Source organism: Vanacampus margaritifer, chromosome 3 (genome assembly GCF_051991255.1).
Source record: "Vanacampus margaritifer isolate UIUO_Vmar chromosome 3, RoL_Vmar_1.0, whole genome shotgun sequence".
Lineage (NCBI taxonomy): Eukaryota > Metazoa > Chordata > Actinopteri > Syngnathiformes > Syngnathidae > Vanacampus > Vanacampus margaritifer.
Window position 1 is genome coordinate 26,232,394 of NC_135434.1, and position 23,722 is coordinate 26,256,115.

Here is a 23,722-nt window from a genome sequence, read left to right on the forward strand (position 1 = left end):
AAAAACAATACTTGGGATATTTTAACAATTATATTACTTCTTAGTTGTTGCCCCAATATACATTCTTTTTTAAACTTGCAAGGGACTCCTGGAATACACACTTAGACTACGTTCACACTGCAGGGCGTGATGCCCGATTCGGATTTTTTGTTAAAACCGATCTTTTTATGTACCGTTCACATTACAAAAACAAATGCAACATCTACGCACTGCGCCCGTGATGCGACTCGCATGCGCAAAGAGCACACGTCGAGTGACGTACACCCAAAACAACGTCACGTTGTAGTGTTCATGGACGTAACCTAACTCGTAACAGTTTTTGTCCAGCCAAAGCTCTGAGGCAAGCGACTTTTATAGTGTCATATGCAAATTTAGCTGTGCCGACGCACACTACAGATTGGTGGACTGGTGTTAAGAGTTCGATTCATATGTCTTGTCTGCATACATTATGCAAATTTAGCTGTGCGAACGCCCGCGCTCCTGGTTGGTGGACTGTTTTCACGCTCGCTCCTGGTTGGCTTCTGTCATCGGCTTCCTCGCATTTGTTTTGAACGTACTGTTTACAAACAGCAACAGAAAGAATCCAATGGACTTATTTTTGTTTCATCTCATGTCGCCAGAGTAGCGAGGTTGGAAGATGTAATATAAATATTTGGGGAAAATGAGGGGACACTCCTCGACCTCCTCATTTCATTGAGAAGTCTACCGAAGATGACGTTGCGTCATCGTCGTTTGTGATGAACCGTCTGCAGACTGCAGGGCTGAATTTTATGCTATATGTTTCAAGTGTGATTAAATTAAAGACACATAAAATGTAACACTATTACTCAAAACAGCTTTGTATATATTCACAGACGTGTCAGTCTAACCTAACCCTAACCCTTCCAAGCACTCTCTCTGCCGGCGCAGAGCGCATATCAGGCTTTTGATGACGTATGAATCGGATTCACAGTGCAGACGCATTGCATACATATATCCACATACGAAAGAGGCCCAGGTCGGACGTGAAAAAAATCGCATGAAAAAATCAGATACTTGTGAAAAAAATATCTGAATTGAGGTGCAGTGTGAACTTAGCCTTATTCCTTCCTTGCACGTCACATCTGAACTTCTGGCCTCTATCTTGTTGTCGGTCATTTTTTATTTTTGCACTTGCAAAAGTTGACTACTGGATGGCACTGTATGTCAAGACTAAACTAGTGTCCACTGGAGTGACTAATGGCCAACTGTGGCAAAAAGATTCATTTATATAGGAGAAAACAACGTTTTAATAGCTGTCCACTGTAGTAACCACTATCCGTGAAACGGTTAAAGTGACAGTGTGTAATCTTCAGCACCATACAGTGGTGAACTAACAATTCATTCAATTAAAAAAACACACTATTGATTTAAATAATGTGCAAAAAAATATGTTGTAACACATCAACGTACATTTAAAACAAATATATGATCTTAGGTTTAGTAATCACTAATTATATTACATGGCTGTAGTCATGTTTCGCCGCCATCTTCCTGCTACGGATGCTCAAAGGACAACTTTGTGAACGTAGTTAGCCCTGGTGGTGCTTGCATCTAGTGTCAGACTCAATGGGTCGACCGCCACTTACCTTCCACAGCTGGGGCCGGCAGGTGGTCGTCGCTGAGTTCCGTGATTCGAGCTCCCGTCGCTTGTCACCTTCTGCTTTGATCTTGCAAGCTTTTACTAGCTTTTATTTATTACTAGCGTCTCCTGTTAGCTGCTCCAGCTAAATCCGGCTCACTCGATCATCTCGCTGGGCTTCACAATGGCTGCCAAGTTGCTGTTTCTTGCCGAGATGCTTGTTCGCTCACGCAAAATTAGAATTGGCTTGCGAAGTGTGGTCTCTCTGAGCCACCGTAGTGTGCGTGCTTCTACATTCATATCACTTAGGCTGCATTCTATGCCATAGTAACATCTCGTGGTCACTTATTCCACACCGTACCTTTAACATGAACATTTTAAATTCCTCAATGTAAGTTAAAACAAGTAAAAAAATAAATAATCAAGTGATCACTTTCAACTGTGCATTTATTTCCAAAAGGCTGCATATACATTTGCAAATTCTACTGTACAGAAAACATCCAAAATGTCCATAATTATAGATCCAATATACCATGACGCTGCCCGGGCATTACCAAACCTTAGCTGTTCAGCACTAGAAAAGCTCTGTAGCCTATTTAATATTATAATGTAAATATGTTATAACTAAGACCTTTAAATGTTTATCTGTGTGATTATTTTTCTCATCCCTATCTGTAATTTACAACATTCACCATTTACAGTATTTCAACAAGGCACGAGAATAGTGATATGAAGCCAAAGGCCCATGCGTGCAGCAAAAGAAAAGCATGAGACGGACCAACTTAGGTGAAAGGAAATCATTTACACAACTTCAAACTTTAGCTCTTGAAACAGTTTAGTGCTAGACCAAAGCATTATACATAGTGAGAACAAATGTTTATATTTGTATGTCTGACGTCACATTTCATAAACCTGCTGACATATCTGAAACACGTTGAAAATGAAAGTGAATGCTAAATAACACAGGCAGGATGCTCTCAGTGCAACATAAGCCATCAAAAAGCTTTTCGTTTGGGCAGTTTTAGTTGCGGCAAATATAATAGATCATCTGTCACAGTTAAAGAGACTAATCAAAGAAATCACATCATTTACCTGTCCGGATAAAGTTATTAAAGTAGTTTATTTTGGCTGGAAATGAAATATGGAGGCAAATGAAAATCTTGTACATCTTGCAAATAAAATTGTTCACATCATTCACACACAAGGCAAGTTATTCGAAGTCATCCCACGATGAACCAGTGACATACTTAAAAAAAAAGCCAACAGAATATCAATGCTGAAATCACATCTATGAACAGGACAAACTGAACGAGTATGTTACATGTTGGTCATTTTCTTGCTAATGTTTGCAAATATTTGATATATCTGATTTATATATTTAAAAATCCAACTCAAGTATGTTACAACACACCACATAATTGTTATAGCACCGGAAGATTTTGTTCTACTTCACTTCTTCAAGAGAGTGAGCGAGAGGGAGAGCGAGGGAGTTAGAGAGAGCGAGAGAGAGAGAGAGGGGGAGATAAGGAGGGAAAGGTAGCGTGAGCGAGAGAGGGAGAGTGAGCGAGTGAAAGAGATAGAGGGAAAGAGCGCGAGAGGGAGGGGGAGAGAGAGAGAGGGAGTGAGAGAGAGAGAGGGGCGAGGAGGAGATAGAAGGAGGTGGGTAGCGTGAGTGAGAGAGTGAGAGAGAGTGAGCAAGATAAAGAGATAAGAGAGATCGAGCGAAAGAGAGAGAAGTTAGAGAAGGAGGGGGGGTTAGGGTGAGAGGGAGGGAGGGTGAGGGAAAGAGAGAGAGGGAAAAGTGAGAGTGAGCAACAGAGAAAGGGAGAGCCAGAGAGAGGGAGAGGGTGAGAGTTAGAGAGAGGGAAAGGGAGGGAGTGGGAGGGTGAGAGTGAGCAAGAGAGAGAATGAGAGAGAGAAAGGGAGGGAGGGTGAGAGTGAGTGAGAGAGAGAAGGAGAGAGAGAGAGAGAGAGAGAGAGAGAGAGAAAAGCCTGCCTCAACATTTCAAATAAATTGATTAAACTTCATTGTGCCTGAATGTTCATGGTTAACATGATACTTTTCCAATTTCCATTTGGTCCCACAATAGTGGCTGCCTTTTTCGAAATCATCTCCACTGGCTAATACCCAAAGAGAGCTTTGTTGAACAAATCATTGGGCATACATCTGAAGTGCCACTAAATTTTGAAGCGCATAATAATAAATGACAAAGTGAGGCGCTTTGACACCGATTAACACAGACTGCAATTACTGATTGCCTGAATAACACAGGTGACACAGCATGCAGCTTCTTCACGCACCTCCATTCATCATCGAGTATGCCTGCACGAGGTCACAACACACTGATTGTTAATGTCCTGACGTTGAGTACATGTTGTTGCTCTGAAGGGAATTTACATTCACTCCTTGCATGTGTTCATATTCAGTAAGGCAGCAATTTAGAAAGATTCCAATGATTTTACGTCCAGTTTTGGAAACATCCTGCTTATACCCCAGTCAAATGTAGAGTCATTGAATGTCATTTGGTGCGTGTGAAGTCAACATGACGGTGGTTGATAAGCCACAGGACAGCACCCGGAAATTAACTCCTCTTTTTGTCGGTGGAAAAATATTATCAGCTGTAAAAATGTGGGATGAAATCACTCTACCACTGGAAAGTGACCATGTCAGGTAGTCACACTCGGATGATATATTTTAGGCCTACATTATTGTTATCATGTGACATATATGTTCAAAGTCTGAAACTAGATTTTCAGAACAGTTTTGAGAGATGAATGTGGTCCAATACTTTGAATTTTCACAAATACAACATTTATGCAATTCTGCCAAAAGACTCCCCAGGAGATTTCTCTTTTGCTCTCATGCCAATTAAGAAACGTCGAGATACACAATATCTTCCTCATCCACCAAGCCACTAGGCTAAAATACAAACAAATAAAACTCAATTGCAAACAAAAGAATAATGTGAAGAAGCAGATTAGCGGTCTGTCACTGGACAGGCTAATAATAAAAAGTACTGTAGTGGTAGAATCCATCCAACCAATCGCTTCCTGTTCTGACACATCTTCATGTCACCATCAGCTTGCATCCTACCAACATAGTTTATCATCTGTACGTCTGCTTGCTGTTTTTCCCGCATGATGTGGAAATGTGCACGTTCATCTTTGACTGCATGCCTGTATTTGATTCAAGTCAGTCTCTTGCTCATCCCGATCCTTGGGGGAACCTTTGGGGTGGATCTTGCCAATTTCTTCAAGGGCACTGGCAAGAGCGTCCAGGTCAGCCGTGTCCTGGTGGCGAGCCTCCCACAGGCACAAGATGATGGCCGAGGGACTCTGCTGCTTTGCAAAATAACCAAGGTTTCTGTTGAGGTGCAAAAAAAGAAGAATGAATGAATAGTAAAGAATAATGAACATTGGGGAGTAGGAAAACTATTTACAACCCTTCCAAATTGACAAACATTTTGGACGATCTACCGGTAATTGTTACATACACTGGAATTCAAAATGAATACAGTTGGTCTCCCGTGTTCTGCCATTCGTTCTCAGTTGGGCCAAATCATGGATTTACAATATTATTAACAACTAGACTAAGTGCAATTTCTGGAGAAATTGCGTGGGAATGCTGAAAGCTGAATGCTAAGATTTGAATGCATGTGAAATGCTTATGAAGTAAATTGAGTGATAAATTATGAAATGATGACCTCCTGGCTGCTATGGATGTTACGAAACATCACGATATGATAATTATCACAATATTATGGGGAGGTTGGCGATACAAAAAATAGGTCACAATATTGTAAAAAAATGACCTCATACTAAAAAAAAAACACACACAATATTGTGCTTTTGTACATTACAGCAATGAAAAATATTATAAAAATATATTATATACAAAAATATATAAATACAATATAAGTATATTGAGGCACTTAGTTGCTAAAGCAAGCACACATTGAGTTCCTACACAGATTGACTCTGTTCACAAGCATATTACGTTCACTTCATCTGACAATTAGCGTGGATTTTAAACACAGAAGGGCCAAAACATGCCTTGTGAAAATTGAACTGCACAAAAAAAACTAGCCACCAGAGGGTGCTAGAACTGAAGAAATGGAAATCAACCCAACTTTTTTGACAGATGTGCTGCTTTTAATATCGTGACATGACGACAACGATATATTGTGGGAGTTTTAATATTGCGATATCACGATATTGCCGTTATCGTTACATCCCTACTGGTTACTGGACAATGTACTTTACCAACTGTGGAAAGTGATACTTTGAAAAAGTTCCCATTGAAAGTGAATAGGGAAAAGTTGATATTTATCGTTAAATTACGCAAAGACTGCCAGTAATGTGGAATCAGACGATAAATACCTCGGGAGGCGTGAAATTTTGAAGCAAGTTGAAATTTGAACATTGTAAATCGGAAGTATTATGTGAGAGTAGTTACACGGCAAAAAAGGGTGTAAAATAAAAATCACAATAACATATTGCTTGCATAATGCTTCAGCATTCCCACAATAAACAGTACCTTGATCGTCTTTACAAACACATCCCAAAATGTGACAGCGCTAACTATTCCATTCATCATATTATATTTATTATTCATGTTAATATTAGTGTGATGGAGGCTAACAAGAACGTGACTGTAATGGCTTCCTGACATGTTTGTACACTTGTCCACACTCCGCAGTAAGTTGGCAGCACGTGCAGTCACCCTCCCTCTGCTCTCGCCACTGGCTGGCAAGCAACACAATCCTACTATCTACACTTGTGCTCAGAATAATAGCAGTGTTAAAAACAGTAGGTCAAGCTCAGAAATCCTTATAATGGTTGTTATATACACACTCCATGCATGCAAATACATTGTGAACATGGCACATTCTACTCCAAATCAGAGCATGCAAGAACATGAAAATGAATTCTGTCACATAATTCATTCATTCAATTCACAAACATCAGAACTTGATTGACACAAGCAAGCAAAACAGATGTCAAGCTCATGTGATTCACAAGGAAAGCAAATTATAATATTCAAATGTACGTGTCTTCATGTGCAGTCGTCAAAATGGATTTGTGTGCATGGAAAAAAGGGTGTAAGAATATTCAGCACATTTTAAAACCAAATCGAACAAATCAAAACTTTGCGATGATTCAGAATAGAGGTTGGCTGCTTGGTAGTACTTTGACACTTAACATGTTCTTGAACTTTTGCAAACCAAATTCATGCTTAGTTTATTCTGACTTGACTGTTATGCCACCACCACCCTGGAAGGAGTTTTGTTTCTTCACATTACTCATGTGTTTAAAAACTTCTGTTATTTTGCTTTGTGACCTGATTCTGACGCTTTTTTTAAGCGCAACAGCTCCACTTCTGTAGCTGCTGTACAGTGAGTGCAGATAGGGAGTATGTAGATGACGTTCTTATTTGCTCTACCTGTGATAGATGGTGTTGGATGCAAAACTACATTTTGCTTGTTTTTATTTGTTATAGAGAAAGCATGGTTTAATCTACTGTTGTGTATACTGCGGTACCTCGGAGTTTGAACATAATTCGTTTCTGCAAAGTGTTCAAAGTCCAAATTGTTCAACCTTGGAAAAAAAATTCCCCATAGGAAATAATGTAAATGCAATTAATCCGTTCCCAAGCTCCAAAAACAGAAAATTCCTATGTTAATTTCCATATGTACAGTACAGTACAGTACAGTACAGTATTTAAACAATAAAAAAATACCTTACCTTTTTTGTTGTGGTGTGATGGCATCAGTGGATGATAAATACTGTGTTAATTTAGTTCAGTGCTGAGTTTGTGTATTTTACATTGGGCATATGTTAGACTGCTAAGAGGTCCTTGCGTGCGTTGTTCAACGTCAAGCACGTTGTTAAACAGCTAAGGGGGGTCCTCGTGCCAGTATTTACAGAAGTAGTCACAGTAGTTACAACTGCGCAATAATCTCCTTCCTAATTTCACTGCGGTTCGTAGCACTGTACGTTTTTCTTTGCTGCCACTGTCACTGTTGTCTTTCTTTGAGCCCATGGCAAAGAAAATTGTTGTGGAAAAATCAAAATGCACTCACAAATGTATGGAGCACCTCCGGTAGTATTCACGCTCTGACTAGAAATGAGCAACGCATCGTCTCAACTACCGCGACGTGAGCATTCGGCTTTGCTCGGCTACCCGTTTTCAAGGTACGTTAGGTTTAGCTTGCTTTGCTTGGGTATTCGAACTCCGAAAATGAGTTCAAACTCCGAGGCATTTTTTACTCAGATTTTTTGGTTGAAGTCCGATTTGTACAAGTTCCGAGACGTTCAAACTCCGGGGTTCCACTGTATTATGTTTGGTAACTTCCATCTTGATCTTTTATGTTACATCTTTTTAACAGCTAGCTGAGATGATCATGATTTAATTCATTTTCATCAATTTAGTGCACTTGCAACTTGACAGAATGTTAAAATTTCCACAACTAGTATCTCTCGAATCTGTGACGCCGACCATCCTGTCGGCAAAGCAGTCCTGAAAAATGACAACATTCAAACATAATTTGCAACTGAATTTCTATTGGACCTAGACACTCATTTTAAAATGACAAAAATGTCACCAAAGCTTGAATATTGAAATAATGATATCTTGCCTCAATGTACTTACTAATTGACTTACTAAGTGTGAAATCTGGGCCTGTTCAAATAACACTGATATACTCACAGGAAGCCATGACTTATTTGTGTTTAAGGAATCACAACAGGGGCTTTATTGCACCTTCTGCTACCTAATGGAACAATATTATTCTGGATGCTATCACTAAACGTCGCTAACATGAATATGGTATATTTGTAGATATTAAATAATTTTGGGAACATATGAATGAAATTGGCTAATTTCTTGTGTCAGCACTGATGACTTCTTATGGCACTCCTAGCTGGGAATCACTTTTGTTTGTTCAATATTGCAACATCAAAGAGCAAGCTATTTTCAACACTTTATATTGGTCAATGATTTGTAAAACACCCACACATGTGGACCGGCCTCTTTATATATTTATTTATATTTGGCGTGTCAGGCGATTACAATTTTTACTCATAACTAATCGTATGACTTCAATAGTTAACTCACGATTAATCACAACTTTTATATCTGTTCTAAATGTACAATAATTTTTTTTGTCAACATAAAAGTGGAAGAAAATGTTAAACTAATAGAAATATGGCGGCATCTTTTAGTATCGATACCGTAATTTCAAAGTAATTCATAAAATTGAGTTAAAAATGAGATCAGTGTATTTTACGTTTCATATTAAAAGCTATCTAATCTTTAACATGACGTAACTTGTGAAATTCTGCACATTTTTTAAATTGTAAAAGACAACTTGACCCCACTATTCACAAATATATGCTTTATTATCACATTTATTAGAGCAAAATTTGGCGCGCACATGCCTACTGCGTTGCGACGGGAATTCCCTTAAAGGAACTTTATATTAACTCAAAATTAACACACTAATCTTGACAGATGAACAACATTCTTCCTCTCTCAATCAGTGCATACTAGTCCAATGGTGGATACTACAAGAATATTATAGAATATTAATACCACTTCATTTACTAGTACCACTATCCCTATTTCATTTTACTTTTTTGACCACTGCTGCTGTCTTTTTCTTGGTCAATCCACTCTCGTCAGATGGCCACCTGCTGCTGAATACTGATTCTGTTCAAGATTCAATGATTTCTGATTCAGTGTTTTTCTTTGCAAAAATGGTCAAATGTGCTGCAGCTTGTGTGTCTTTACTGCATAAGAACGATATTCCAAACCTATTTCCATATGAAAGGTGCCTTAGAGCTTTAAGATGCTGAGACGAGGACAAGGTGTGTTTCCAAGCCATAAATTTCAGGGCACCTTGTTCAGCTTGACACTGAATAGCTTTTATGACTGTGGCTGTATTAGTGTCATTGGCATGCGGCAAATGACATTTGGGGGTGACGAGACTCAGTGATGGTCACGTGTGATGAATGAGAAGCCCTCTGAGCTCTCAAATCCACCAAAGGTGAAATGTAGAAATGAGAGGAACTCTGAACAGGGAACATTTTGGCTCTTTGATTTCCAAAAGAAAACCGAACATTTGTAACTGATTGTCAGGTGATAGCACTGGGTGGACATAACTTCATTTCAAAGGTAAATAAAGTTGATGTGTCTAGTCTGCACCTGGCTGTTGACCAGTCCAGGGTGCAACCCGTCAGCTATTGAGGACAAGCAGTAATTTATAATTTTTCTGTCTGCTTCTGCAGAACCACTTATCTGATGCAGATTGTGTGATTTTTACGACCATGGAGTACATGTTTCAGAAGATTTCGCCAGCAGCCTCATCTTTTTTTCTTTTTCATTTATGTACGTCCTTCATCCTGCAGTTTTCTCCCCCTCTTATGATATTGTTCATCAGCACAAAACTGCTAATATATATATTTTTCCACGTGCAAATAATCTATGGGCCTCTCCCAGAATATAAATATAGAGGTGGACATTTGCATAATGGGTGCGCTACATGTTTAAATGATGCAGGTGGCATAATTACAGTGGGATCTAATTTCCAAAAGGATTAAACATGTTGATCATTATATGCAAATCAACCTTTTAGCGTTGATAAATCCAGCTCTAAACAGCATGTATGAGAACATATCAAGTTTTACTTAAAGAAGTTCTATGGGCCTTCAGATAAAAAAAAGAAATACTAAATCGATAAAATTTAATTAGTGGTTTAATATAATAAACAACAGAACAAACTTATTCAAAAATATGCATGTCCCACAACACCTTAAATATCTATTTAAAAAAAAACTACACTTGAATCCTTCATGAGAATTAAAAAAAAACATAAACAAGAATATGATGTCTTAACAGGAGGAGAAAAGCTGTATTGCTAAGATTTCGGAGTGGTAGTCCAAATGAAGGAGCTTGTTGCCATGCCAATGAATGTATCATGAATAGATAGTCCAGTAGGGGTCAGTGTTTCACTGCAGCTCATTAACTTTTTGCCTTATGTCTCATCAGATGCGATCCAAAGCCGCCACCCAGTGTGGAGAGGAAATCTTATCTAGATAATTTGGAACCCCAAAGGACTCCAAGATAGTGGCCCTTAATGAACCCCGAGCAGGAGATTAGAGCCACCACAATCTCACAGAAAACATTGAGGAGCTAAGTGACCTTAACAAAAGGGGCTCTCCCCATTTGATACGCACACCCAAACGCACAACCATATCGGTGCATTCTGCAGTTTTGAATTGCACTTACTTGACATTTCATCAGGCACATACCAGTCATACTAAATTTTGAGGTCGTCATTAACATGATGCTTGATATTTTAATTGGACTTTACAGTGATGTACAACTGCACTTAAATCATTAACTACATTTCAGTCAAAAGTGGATTTTATTATGTTTTTGATACAGAGTTCATCTTGCCTCTTAATAGATGATACCCAGCCGGTGTCCTGTGCGAGTCATCTGATCACTTGGTGTGAGACAAAAAATCCATCCATTCATCCATTTTCTATACTGCTTTGTCCTCTTTAGGGTTGCACATGTGCCGATCTATTTTTCAGTGATAGGCTACCCTGGAGTGGTCACGGGCCAATCGCACAGGAGTACAACAATCAATATTGCAATATATTGCATCCTTATCTTTTACTGTACAGTATCAATTCAAAAGCGTGAAGCAAATACTGTCACTGTCAAACAGAGAAGATCAGTTAATGAGTCTACAAGTTAATGTGATCTGAAAATATCTGTGTTCTCTCTATATTATATGCACTCAACTGTGGAGGACCAAAACTGCCAAAATTAAAAGTAAATAAATGACTAAAAGTGGGCGGCACGGTGGATGACTGGTTAGCACGTCCGCCTCCCAGTGCAGAGGACGTGAGAACGAGTCCGGGCTTTGGCCTTCCTGGGTGGAGTTTGCATGTTCTCCCCGTGCTTGCGTGGGTTTTCTCCGGGTACTCCGGTTTCCTCCCACATTCCAAAGACATGCATGGAAGGTTAATTGAACACTCCAAATTGTCCATAGCTGTGATTGTGAGTGTGGCTGGCAACCAGTTCAGGGTCTACCCCGCCTACTGCCCGAAGCCAGCTGGGATAGGCTCCAGCGCCCCCCGCGACCCTTGTGAGGACAAGCGGTTAAGAAAATTGATGGATGGATGGATAAATGACTAAATGTGAAAATAAAAAACGGATATAAAAATATAATAAAAAAAATAAATGCAAAAAATAAATATAAATGCAAATAAAAACAACAATAAACAGTGCTGCTCAAAAGTTTGTGAACCCTGCCGGCATGGTCAGATTATTATTATTATTATTTTTTAAATAACCTTATTAAATGTTTAGTCATACCCCAATCTACAATGCTGACATTGAAAATAATGGACTTGAACAAAAAGAATGATAATATTGTCATTCATTATTGAGCAAAAGTTGTTGATTTAATGATGTGAACCCCTCACTTAACCGGACATTGCACCTCCTTTTGCAATGAGAACTTCATCCAAACACTTTCTTTAGTGACTTTTCAGTCTTTCACATCTACTTTGGGGGATTTTTGCCACTCTTCCTTGCAAAACGCAGCCAGTTGAGAGAGGTTGGATGGGCGTCTAGCATAAACTGCCCGCCTCAGGTCCCGCCACAGTATTTTGAAAGAATGTAAGTCAGGATTTTGACTGGGCACATCCAGAACATGAATCTTGTTGTTCTTCAGCCGTTCCTTGGTTGTATTGCTGGAATGCTTTGGATTATTGTCATGTTGCATGATCCATCATCTACCAGGCTGTAACTTCACAAAGTACGGCTTCAGGTTATGATCCATGATTTTACAATATTCCTCTGAATTCATGATTGCCTTGACTATGTGGAGTTGTCCAGGTTCTGAGGATGAAAAGCCAGCCCAGAACTTAACATTCTCACCCCTATGCTTCACTCTAGTTTCTTTTGCTGGTGTTTGACTTTTCACCAAACATAACTGTTTTAGTTGTGACCAAATGTTAAATTTTGGACTCATTTGTCCACAGAAGGGACTTCAAAAAAGCTTCAGTGTTGTCCAGGTACTCGCTGGCAAAGTTAAGATGCGCAGCTTTGATCTTTTTTGAAAGTAGAGGCTTCTACCTAGCAAGCCTTCCAAGAAAACCTTGTCGATTGACTTTTCTTCTGATTGTTGAAGCATGCACATGTGTCCCAGATGCAGCAAAAGAGGTCTGCAAAACCCTCGATGTGATGCACAGGATGGCTTTCACATGAATTATCATTTGTCTTGTGGGTTTTGCTGATATTTTAGAAGGTCGTCCACTTCTAGACAGGATTGTAGTAATTTTCAGTGTTCTCTAGTTGCAGATGATCTGCTTCACAGTGGACTGATGAAGCTCAATTTTTTCTAGATTACTTTATAGCTTTCACCAGACAGATGTGCTGTTACTACCCACTTCCTGAGGTCCCCTGAGATTGCTCTTCCTCTCAGCATGACTGACCTGTATGGGTTCACCTGGGTAAAATTAAAGTGATGTGGTTTTGTCTCTGTTTCTGTCAGTGATGCACAATTTCTTTGCTAAACCTCTCTCATTTCATTGGTCAATTTCAGTGGTAAGTTTAGCTACCAATTTGTCCTACTTGATCCTACTTGACTGCTTGTTTTAAGCAATGCAACTACTTTTGCACCTACATGAATTAAGCAAAAACTCTTTTTAATTTAGTTTTGACTACACAATTGATAAAAAAAAGAACAATGCATTGAAATGCTAAACCTACAACTGTTATTTCATATAAAATGTAATAGTTCAGATTGAACAACAAAATCAGGTTGAAACAATTGGAAAATCAAATTGCTCAAGAGGTTCACAAACGTTTGTACATATATATATATATATCCATAAATGAATAAATAAAAGTAAAAATAAATACTAAAATAAAAAAGAGATTCAAAACATTTAAATAAAAGTAAAAATAATTGTCAAAATAAATACAAAAACTAATTTAATTAATAAATATCAATCAATAAATAAAAACGCTCTGCTCTCACATTTATTTATTTCATGCTCCAAACGCTCTGCCAGGACAAAATGTTATTCAGATGAGGGAGCGGTCCACAACTTGCGACTTGAGTTGCTCAACAATAAGTTGTGGTGACAGTGGACAAGATAGTCGTCCATTGCTGGAGCTCTCCAATGCAAACCGAGATTTCCTTGTTCGTCTGTATGTGTGTGTGTGTTTGACCGAATCTCAGGCAGAGTGTGCATAGAATGCAAGAGAGGCAGGTGGCTCACCGATCTAAGTGGAGTTTGTGGGCTAAGAGTTGCCAGTCCTTGCCCTTGGCGTTGGCAGTGTCAAAGGTGGCGCAAATCCTCTGGCGAATGGATAAGGGGATTTTGAAAGCCTTGGGCCCCGTCTGAGAGGTGATGGTGCAGTCTGTCTGCATGAAAATGGGAACCAATTCCTTTTCAGTCTAGGGAAAAAAGTGGAGGCAAACATTTTTTAATCTGTTAGTAAACCAGATGGGTGGGATATATATTTTTTTAAAAGTCACAACATTACAACAACATATACGATGTATCAAATGCTTTGTACACATGAAAGACATAATATAAACATGATTTCCCATTTCTTTGTATTTTCTCTTATTCAGAAGACAGCATTGTAAAAATCATCCTTTTGGTCATATAGTTGCACTCCTGGTCTGGAATCATGGGACTTATAGCTCCTCGCAAGTCACAGTAAACATGCAGAACAATTCACGTAGTATGACTGTAGCATAACCACGTATGCAAACATTCCATTTTTCCTGTTTCAACAGACCAAAACCACCTGCATTTTTCAAAATATAAGTAGGAATATTTGTAATTGGTACTGTCATGATTGGGGTCAGCTGTTTCTGCTTCCCTTTCAGTCACCGGGGAAACAGCTGGAAGGCGGAGCCCGCTAAACACACCTACTGCTCATCATCAGTTCATCAGGCCAAGATAAAAGCCTGGCAGAAGCAGCAAGAAGTGTCGGGTTATTACTCCAAGATGCTATTCACCTGACCCGACTGAACAAGCTTCTACAAGAATCTACTCCTGATTCCCATGACTTGCTTTTTGTCTGCCCTCGAGCGTGATTTTGGTTTTGCTTTTTGTCCGCCCTTGAGTGTGATTTTATGTTTGTTTTTGTCCGCCCTTGAGCGTGATTTTGTGTTTGCTTTTGTCCGCCCTCGAGCGTGATTTTTGTGTTGGTTTGTTTGGTGAATTAAAACTACGTTATCCACATCCCTGCCGTGGCTCTCCTACTTTCCTGCATTTGGGTCCTCCACTCACACACCATGACAGAATAACCCGACCAAGAATGGACCCCGCAGACCCCAACAGCCTGCGCCAGGCCATGGCCAGCCATGGACACTTACTCGGCCAGCACGAGCAATACTTCTGTGAGCTGAAGGAGGCAATGTCGACGCTAACCGCAGATCGGATCACTCACCTTGAAGGTGGAGCGGAGGTCGGAATCCACGGCCGCGGAAGACTTACGACCAGCCGGGGCGTCTCCTGTCTTCCCCGCGTCCCGATCAGCAGGCAACTTTGTTCTCCGGGAACCCAATATTCCCCATCCTCCCCGCTACTCTGGCGAAATTGGTGGGTGTGACCAGTTCATTCACCAGTGTAGTCTGGTTCTCGACCAACAGCCGCACACCTTCCCGGATGACGGCGCCAAAGTCGCCTTTATTATGAGTCTGCTTTCCGGCCAGGCGGCATTATGGGCGATGGCGGTCAGCAAAGCCAATCCGGAACTCCGAGCTTCAGTTCCTGCCTTTCTGGCGGAATTTCGAAACATCTTCGACCACCCAGTAAAAGGGAAGGAAGCGGGCAGCCGCTTGCTGGATCTCCAGCAAGCCGACTCCTCCGCGGCGGAATTACTCCATCTCCTTCCGGGTTTTGGCCGCCGAGAGCCGTTACGGCGAAGCGGCGCTGTGCGGGATTTTCCGGCGGGGACTCAACCCGCGGATCAAGGACGAGCTGGCGGCACGGGACGAGACGTCCACTCTGGAGGAGCTCATCGGCTTGGCCATCCGGTTGGACAACAAGTTGCGGGAGCGACGGTGGGAACGGGAGAAGGAGCGACGACCGGAGGCAACGGACACGGCTGCTCAGCCGGTGTCGGCCACGTCCGCGGGGCGCTTCTTTGATGCCCCGCCCCCCGACGCTTCGTGGCGACGCTCTCCTGCCGGAGATGGCGTCGAGCCTATGCAGCTGGGAGGAGGGCGGCTCTCTGTGACGGAATGCACGAACCAGTGGAGAGACCAGGCGTGCCGATATTGTGGTCGGCCCGGACACCTATTGTTTCAAAGTTGGAGGCGGCCTGAGAGGCGTCGGGACGTCGCATCCGTTCCAGCCACAACCATTCCATCCCAACGTAACATCCAGTGTGAGTACTTCCAGTCCATGGGATCAGTTAACACAAAAAGACTACAATTGTCAGGAGAAATGACATGGGGTGGGGTGAGGGCAAAGATGACGGCTTTGGTGGATTCTGGGGCGGACGACTGTATTGTCGACCCGAAGATTGTTAACGCCTTGAAATGTCCGGTGGTTAGACTCGAGAGAACCAAGGAGATGTATGACCTCAACGGGCGCCTCTTGGGTGTAATTACACACAGAACAGAGAGTCTACAACTGCGTCTATCGGGAAACCACGTGGAAACCAGACAGTTCTTCATTATGCCGCCCAGGTTGGAGAGATGGAGTTTGTTCTGTCACTCGCATTGCCTGCAGTCAGCGGTGAATGACCATGGTGGCCCAGCCGAAGCAACTATAGAGTTGATTAACCTGGATGATGTGCTAGCGGAATACCACGACTTACGGGAGGTTTTTAGTAAAGACCGGGCCATGTCTCTCCCCCCGCATCGACCTTATGATTGCGCGATAGAACTGGTTCCTGGGGCACCGCTGCCTAGTACACGCCTGTACCAAATTGCCAAGCCGGAACTCCAAGCCCTAAAGGAATATATCACAACGTCACTGGCGGCCGGGCTGATTCGGCTTTCCAAGTCGCCGCTAGGGGCAGGGTTTTTCTTCGTTGAAAAGAAAGACAAAACACTATGCCCTTGCATCGATTTCCGTGGGTTGAATGACATAACTATTAAAAACAAATATCCTTTGCCGCTAATGGACTCAGCATTCGCTCCCTTACATTCGGCTACGGTGTTCACCAAATTAGACCTTCGTAGTGCCTACCATCTGGTTAGGATAAGGGAGGGCGATGAATGGAAAACAGCGTTTAAAACACCCATTGAGCATTTCGAGTATTTGGTTATGCCGTTTGGCCTCTCAAACGCTCCCGCAGTATTCCAGGGGTTCATTAATGACGTCTTACGCGTCATGCTCAATCACTTTTTTTTTTGTGTACCTTGACGACATTTTAATCTTCTCAAGAAATCTAGCAACACGTTCGGCTGGTTTTGGAGCGACTGCTGGAGAACCGGCTATACGTAAAAGCCGAAAAGTGTGCGTTTCACACCAGTTCGGTCCAGTTCCTCGGCTATATTGTGGAGAGGGGTCAATTGAGAGCCGACCCGGCCAAGATCCAGGCCGTGGTCAAGTGGCCAACACCCACGTCCAGAAAACACTTGCAGAGGTTCCTAGGGTTCGCTAATTTCTACCGTCGGTTCATCCGCAACTATAGCTTAAAACCCCCGCCGCCTCCCCGGGTCGTAGGTGGGCAGCCTGTCTACACGGTGAGGGCCATTCTGGACTCTCGAAAGTGTGGCAGAGGGATGCAGTATCTGGTCGACTGGGAGGGGTACGGTCCCGAGGACCGCCAGTGGATCCCCCGCTCCTGGATTTTGGACCAGTCACTCGTCCGTGACTTCCATGCATTGCATCCTTCTCCGCCGGGTGGTCCGCCTGGAGGTGTTCGTTAGTGGCGGGGTACTGTCATGATTGGGGTCAGCTGTTTCTGCTTCCCTTTCAGTCACCGGGGAAACAGCTGGAGGGCGGAGCCCGCTAAACACACCTGCTGCTCATCAGTTCATCAGGCCAAGATAAAGGCCTGGCAGAAGCAGCAAGAAGTGTCGGGTTATTACTCCAAGACGCTATTCACCTGACCCGACTGAACAAGCTTCTACAAGAATCTACTCCTGATTCCCCTGACTTGCTTTTTGTCCGCCCTCGAGCATGATTTTGGTTTTGCTTTTTGTCCGCCCTTGAGCGTGATTTTGTTTGTTTTTGTCCGCCCTTGAGCGTGATTTTGTGTTTGCTTTTGTCCGTCCTCGAGCGTGATTTTTGTGTTGGTTCGTTTGGTGGATTAAAACTACATTATCCACATCCCTGCCGTGGCTCTCCTACTTTCCTGCATTTGGGTCCTCCACTCACACACCATGACAGGTACACTGTATAACAATTCAACAAAAACTATTTACCCTCTACAAATTAATTATATTTGTTCAAAACTATATACTATCAAACTGGATGGCAGAAGGTACAAAATTAACCTGTGTCTATCCATTTTAAGTGACATTTTTGCTTGGTGAAGGGGAAGTCAGGTGAGGTTTGTCTTTACAATAATGTAGTCTATGCGCCCCAACTTTACACGTCATTCTGATTGATTAATTCGTGGTGGAATATGAATTAAGCATCAAACTCTACCTGTTTTTATCCATCTCAGGGGGCGGCCATTTTGCCACTTGTTGTAAACGGAAAATGACATCAGTTACTCAGATAACAACCAATCACGGTGAACCTGTTTTCTGAGTTTGGTGGGTCGTAACGAGTTACAATTACTCCGTTACATTTACTTGAGTAGGTTTTTGTAAAAAAATTACTTCTAAGAGTGGTTTTACCACACAATACTTTTTACTTTTACTTGAGTAGAGTAGTGGTGTAAATTAGTAACACTACTCTTACTCCGCTATATTGGGCTACACTAGAGTCGTTACCCGCCGCTCCATTCATATATTAGATTTACCGTATTTTCACGTAAGCTCTCCGCTTGACTGATTGTGTGGGAGCATTTTCGCGGACACTAGTGGTGCGACGTTCACGAAAGAATCGAATCTTTTGAACGGCTCTTCAATGTGACGATGGGGACAGTCTTTATAGAGAACCCTTCAACCCCACCCCCTCCCCCGCACGCCACGTTCGCTTTTCGAGGGAGCGTCATCTTCGCATATTGATGTCAATCAAACAATTTACGGAGACATGGCTCCACAGCGACATCCCAGACTCTTTGTGTGAGATCGAGGGATTCTCACTCATTCGCGCCGACAGGACTGAGGAGTCGGGAAAAAGCAGAGGTGGGGGCGCCTGTATTTACATTAACGACAACTGGTGTCGGAATTACGCGGTGCGGCAGACCACCTGCACCCCCGACGTGGAGCTTCTCTGCTTGAGTCTGAGGCCGGGTTACCTGCCGAGGAAGTTTGGAAACATTTTCCTCTGCGCCGTGTACGTTCCGCCCAGCGGGAACGCCGCCAACAACAACTGCGACGGTGCCCGTATGCCCCGGTTTTCATCTTAGGAGACCTCAACCACTGCAAATTGGAGCTGTCTCTCCCGGGTTTTCATCAGTATGTAAAATGTGGAACCAGGGGAGACAGAGTCCTGGACAAATGCTTTGGGAACGTGAAGAACGCATATGTGAGTAGAGCCCGCCCCCCCCTCTCCAACTCAGACCACAACACAATTCACCTCATCCCAACCTACAAAACAGCTCTCAAACGCAGCAAACCACAGAGAAAGACTGTTAAAATCTGGTCTCATGACAGCATTGAGACCCTTACAGGATGATTCCTATGCACGGAGTGGAATACCTTTCATGGGCTGGATGCGGATACTGCTGCTGTGACTGTAACTGACTATATTCAATTCTGTGTGGACAACATCATACCAACAAAGGAAATAACTGTTTACCCCAACAACAAACCGTATATTACTAAAGAGATTAAAGACTGTATTAACCGCAAAAAAAGGGCATTTAAGAACCAGGACAGAGCCCAGCTCAAACTGGTTCAAAAAGAACTCAAGCACATGCTTGAAAAAGCAAAAAGAAAGCACAAAGAGACAATAGAACAACACTTTGCTGCTAACAACTCCAAGAAAATGTGGGACACCATGAGGAGGATCACCAACTTGACTCCTGCTCAAAAAGGTCTCAGCACCCTAAATGACCTCCAGAAGGCAAGGGAGCTGAATGACTTTTATTTAAGATTCGATAACCCAGGACTTCTCCTCTGAATGTAGGGAGGTCCTGAGGTCCATTTCAGTGAATGAGCAGGACTCAAGGCTGGTGATTCATCCCCATGATGTCCAATCTGCTTTTAGGTCTGTCTGCACGAAAAAGGCCTCAGGACCGAATGGGATATCTGCCCTTCTGCTAAAATCCTGTGCAGAGGAGCTCACAGCGGCATGGCAGCCCATCTTCCAGAGATCTGTGGACTCACACTCCATTCCCAGTCTCTGGAAAAAAATCAGTAATCACCCCGGTTCCTAAAAAACAATGTCCTGTGGTCAATAATGACTTCACGCCTGTGGCTCTAACTTCCATTGTTATGAAGTGTTTCGAGAGGCTGATGGTGACTCGGCTCAGGGGGGAGGTGGATGCACACTTAGACTCCCTTCAGTTTGCCTACAAGCGGGGTCGCGGCACTGACGATGCTATCAACAGCATCACACATCTAGTCAGCAAACATCTAGACGGCTCTAAAGCTTATGCATGTGTGTTGTTCGTTGACTTTAGCTCAGCGTTCAACACAATGCAGCCGCACCTGCTTTTGGGTAAACTGAAGGAGATGAATGTGAACCCGTACATCTCGAGGTGGTATCACTCCTTCCTGACACAGCGTACACAGCAAGTCAAGGTCAACAGCTCCCTCTCGGAACCCAAATTGATAAGCACAGGCGCCCCACAGGGCTGCGTCAGCTCCCCGGTCCTCTTCACGTTGTACACAAATGATTGTGTGACATCACACCCAGAGAACTTTATCATTAAGTTCTCTGATGACACAGCTATCGTCAGCTTGCTGCAGGCTGGCGGGAGCCCACTGGACTATTTCTCAGAAATAGAGAAATTTGTCCAGTGGTGTTACCGGAATCATCTTGTGCTCAATGTGGGGAAGACAGAGGAGGTGATATTTGATCCAAAAACTGTTGGTGACCACAGGCCAGTCGTCATTAAAAACAACCACATCAGCTAGGTGGGTTCATACAGGTATCTGGGGGTCCACATCAACAACACACTCAGCTGGAGGGTACATGTTGGAAGTCTCTGCTCCAAACTCCAACAGCGTCTCTATTTCCTACGCAGACTTAGGGTCTATGGAGTGGAGCAGAGGATCATGCTGTTGTTCTACCGGGCTGCATTGGAAAGTGTCATCAGATACGGCATTGCGGCCTGGTACGGCAACCTGACTGTGCAGTCAAGGTCACAGATTGCCGGTCTGGTGCGGACTGCCATGAATATCATGGGGGTCAGGAATCATCCTTCCCTACAGATGCTTTAGGAGCGGTCCGTCACCAGACTGGCACAGAAAATTGTTAATGACCCGACTCACATTCTGCATCATGATTTCCAGCTACTGCCTTCCGGCAGGAGATTCAGGGCTCCCAGAACCAGGCTGAACCGCTACAAAAACTCATTCCTGCCGACATCCATCAAACTGCTTAACAACCGACATTAACTCAATAAGATATATGGTGCAATGTTGTGTACATACTCATGTGTGTGTGTATATATATATATATATATATATATAGGAGTGTGTATATGGGTGTGTGCAATGTACTTTACACATGTATACTTCTGTGAAGACTTCTGGGGAGTCTTCTACTTATTGCTGCACTTCTTATTTATTTAATTTTAATTTTATCTCTTTCTATTCTGTTGTTTTCTCTTTACTGTAAACTGCAGCTGGACGGAGTCCAGGAAAAAGTTCCCCATGGGGAAAATAAAAGTATATCGTATCGTATCGTATGAAATTATACAGTGAACTACCGAACTATATGGAATTCTTATGAAATAAATGAAGCAAAATTGTGAGAAGGCAAGTTTGCTGGAGGTGAAAATGTGTTTTGAGGACCAAAACAAAACACAATTTATTACTATCCGCCATTTGGTTGTTTACTTTCGCCTCGAATGCTTTCAGGTTGGAACTACAAAAAACAAATAAATCCGACTTCCGACCTTCTTTGAATGAAGCATTAGCCCCGAGCAACTGTGATGTAATTTTTAGTTGACAGCCAGTGGCAAAATGTCCGCCCCTGAAATGGATAAAAAAAAATTCATATTGCAAAAATGCAATATTTTTCACAATTTAGTTACATTAATTGGTTACAATAGTTTTTAGACTAGTGGGGCTGCACTGAACATATTATTGTACAGAATTATTTTGACTAGACTTTCCCTTTAAAATTATTTTCTAATATATCAATAGGATACGTATAAATATATCTATAAAAATATATTTTCCCCATCAGATCAATTTTTTGTCTTCGTTATTTCATTGATGCACAAACATATACTGTACATATCATCAAGATACAAAAATGAATATTTTTTGAAGCAGTGTGAGGATGTTAAGGTAGCTTAAGTTTCCTATTTAGAATGGGCATTGTGCCTTGTCTTTTTTGTGTGTGTGACATAGCTAATATAATTAATATATACCGGTAACTAAGCTAAGCGGCTCCACCACTATTGTGGGTGGAAAAAATACTGTGTTTTGTTTGTCACATGTGACAAAGAACACAACAACTCAGGATGATGATAGTTTAGTCGTGTTGAAGGCCTTGGGGCAAGATAAGCATGAAAGTGATTGAGTGTGAAAAAGCACTTGTGAGCTGACGAGTATCACTCTCTCCTCAGCCTAAACATCCTCTTGACAAGGTGCTCTTGAGTAAGGATTTCATACTCCTAGCTGCTCCAGTGGAGCTGCTCAGCCGCTGACAGAAGACGGTTGTTACTCTGAGAAGCTTCCACCAGGTGTTTATGCATGTGAATCTGAAAGCAGTTATTTTCTGGACAAAGTGTCTCTCTGAATAAAGATTACCGTAGTAGGTGCTTGAAAATGGATAGACTGTTGTTATGTATATACTATACAATTTTTTTTTGGGGGGGGGGGATATACTGTAGTGGTGTCCTCACTCTATTAATACATATTGCATGCTCAGGAGAGCTAGTCCTGCTGACGGTGGACACACTGCAGGAAGGTTAGACAAAGGTTGAGCAAGAAAGTACACCGTCTCTCGCCCGCCCGGAGCCCAAGTGGCTCACCTTGCCAACAGCTGTGTAAACCTGCAGAATCTGTTCATGGCCTTTAACCTGCCGTACGCTGATTTTGCAGGAGAGCTGGGTGGTGGCCTGGTTGTATCTCTCCAGAGAGAAGGCACAGTGCAGAGGCTGCTGATTGCTGCACCACACTCGAGGGAAGGTGAATTCCTGCCAGCAACATAAACAGTACAGTACAGTATATAACAGCGTTATGCCAAAAACATGACTCATCTATCAACGTCAACAGTTGCCACTCTTATACATGCACGTGCAGAAATGTGAGATGTAAAAAAAACCCAAAAAAAACACCAAAAAACAAACAAAGGTTGCTGTAAGGGCTGTGCAATTAATCATAATCTAATTACAATTTCAATTATTACACTCCACAATTACAAAATGAGCATAATGGTAAAAAAAAGATTATTAACCAGTTAAATTTTTCGAGTTGTTTAAATTTATACATTAAATAAACAATAAAATGTTTTCATCCAAAAGGAACTTGCATAATTATAGTGTTTCAAATAATTTTATTTGTCTTAATATGTTTTTACATGTTCTTGTTTTGTACCAAAAAATAAATAATCATCCTAATTGTGATTTCAATTATTACCAAAATAATGGTGATTAATATTTAATATTTTAAATATTAATTACATAGTTAAATATATTTAAATATTTAATAAATGTCTAATATTTAATTAATATTTTCTTTATAATCGAGCAGCCCTAGTTGAGGTTGCAACATGTTTTGTCATTTAATCAGTTAATTAAAAATGAAGCCTTTATTTTAATTAGAAATGCACAGCTTATCTGGCACACAATTCTAAGGTTTGGGGTTCAAAGCTCAGTTTCAA

The 23,722-nt window shown here is 41.9% G+C and overlaps 1 protein-coding gene across 4 annotated transcripts in view; it reads right to left on the reverse strand.

Annotated features, from left to right (window-relative positions):
• Positions 1-2,029: 2,029 nt before the first annotated feature.
• The window catches only part of unc5db (unc-5 netrin receptor Db), a 309,582-nt gene continuing 287,889 nt past the window's right edge, over positions 2,030-23,722 (reverse strand). For all 4 annotated transcript variants that reach the window (XM_077561281.1, XM_077561283.1, XM_077561280.1 and 1 more), the window contains 3 exons: positions 22,872-23,036; positions 13,907-14,085; positions 2,030-4,964 (listed from right to left, as the gene is read on the reverse strand). In XM_077561281.1, the coding sequence (XP_077417407.1) occupies positions 4,760-4,964; positions 13,907-14,085; positions 22,872-23,036 (549 nt within the window). In that variant the 3' untranslated portion in view covers positions 2,030-4,759. The remainder of the gene's footprint in view (positions 4,965-13,906; positions 14,086-22,871; positions 23,037-23,722) is intronic.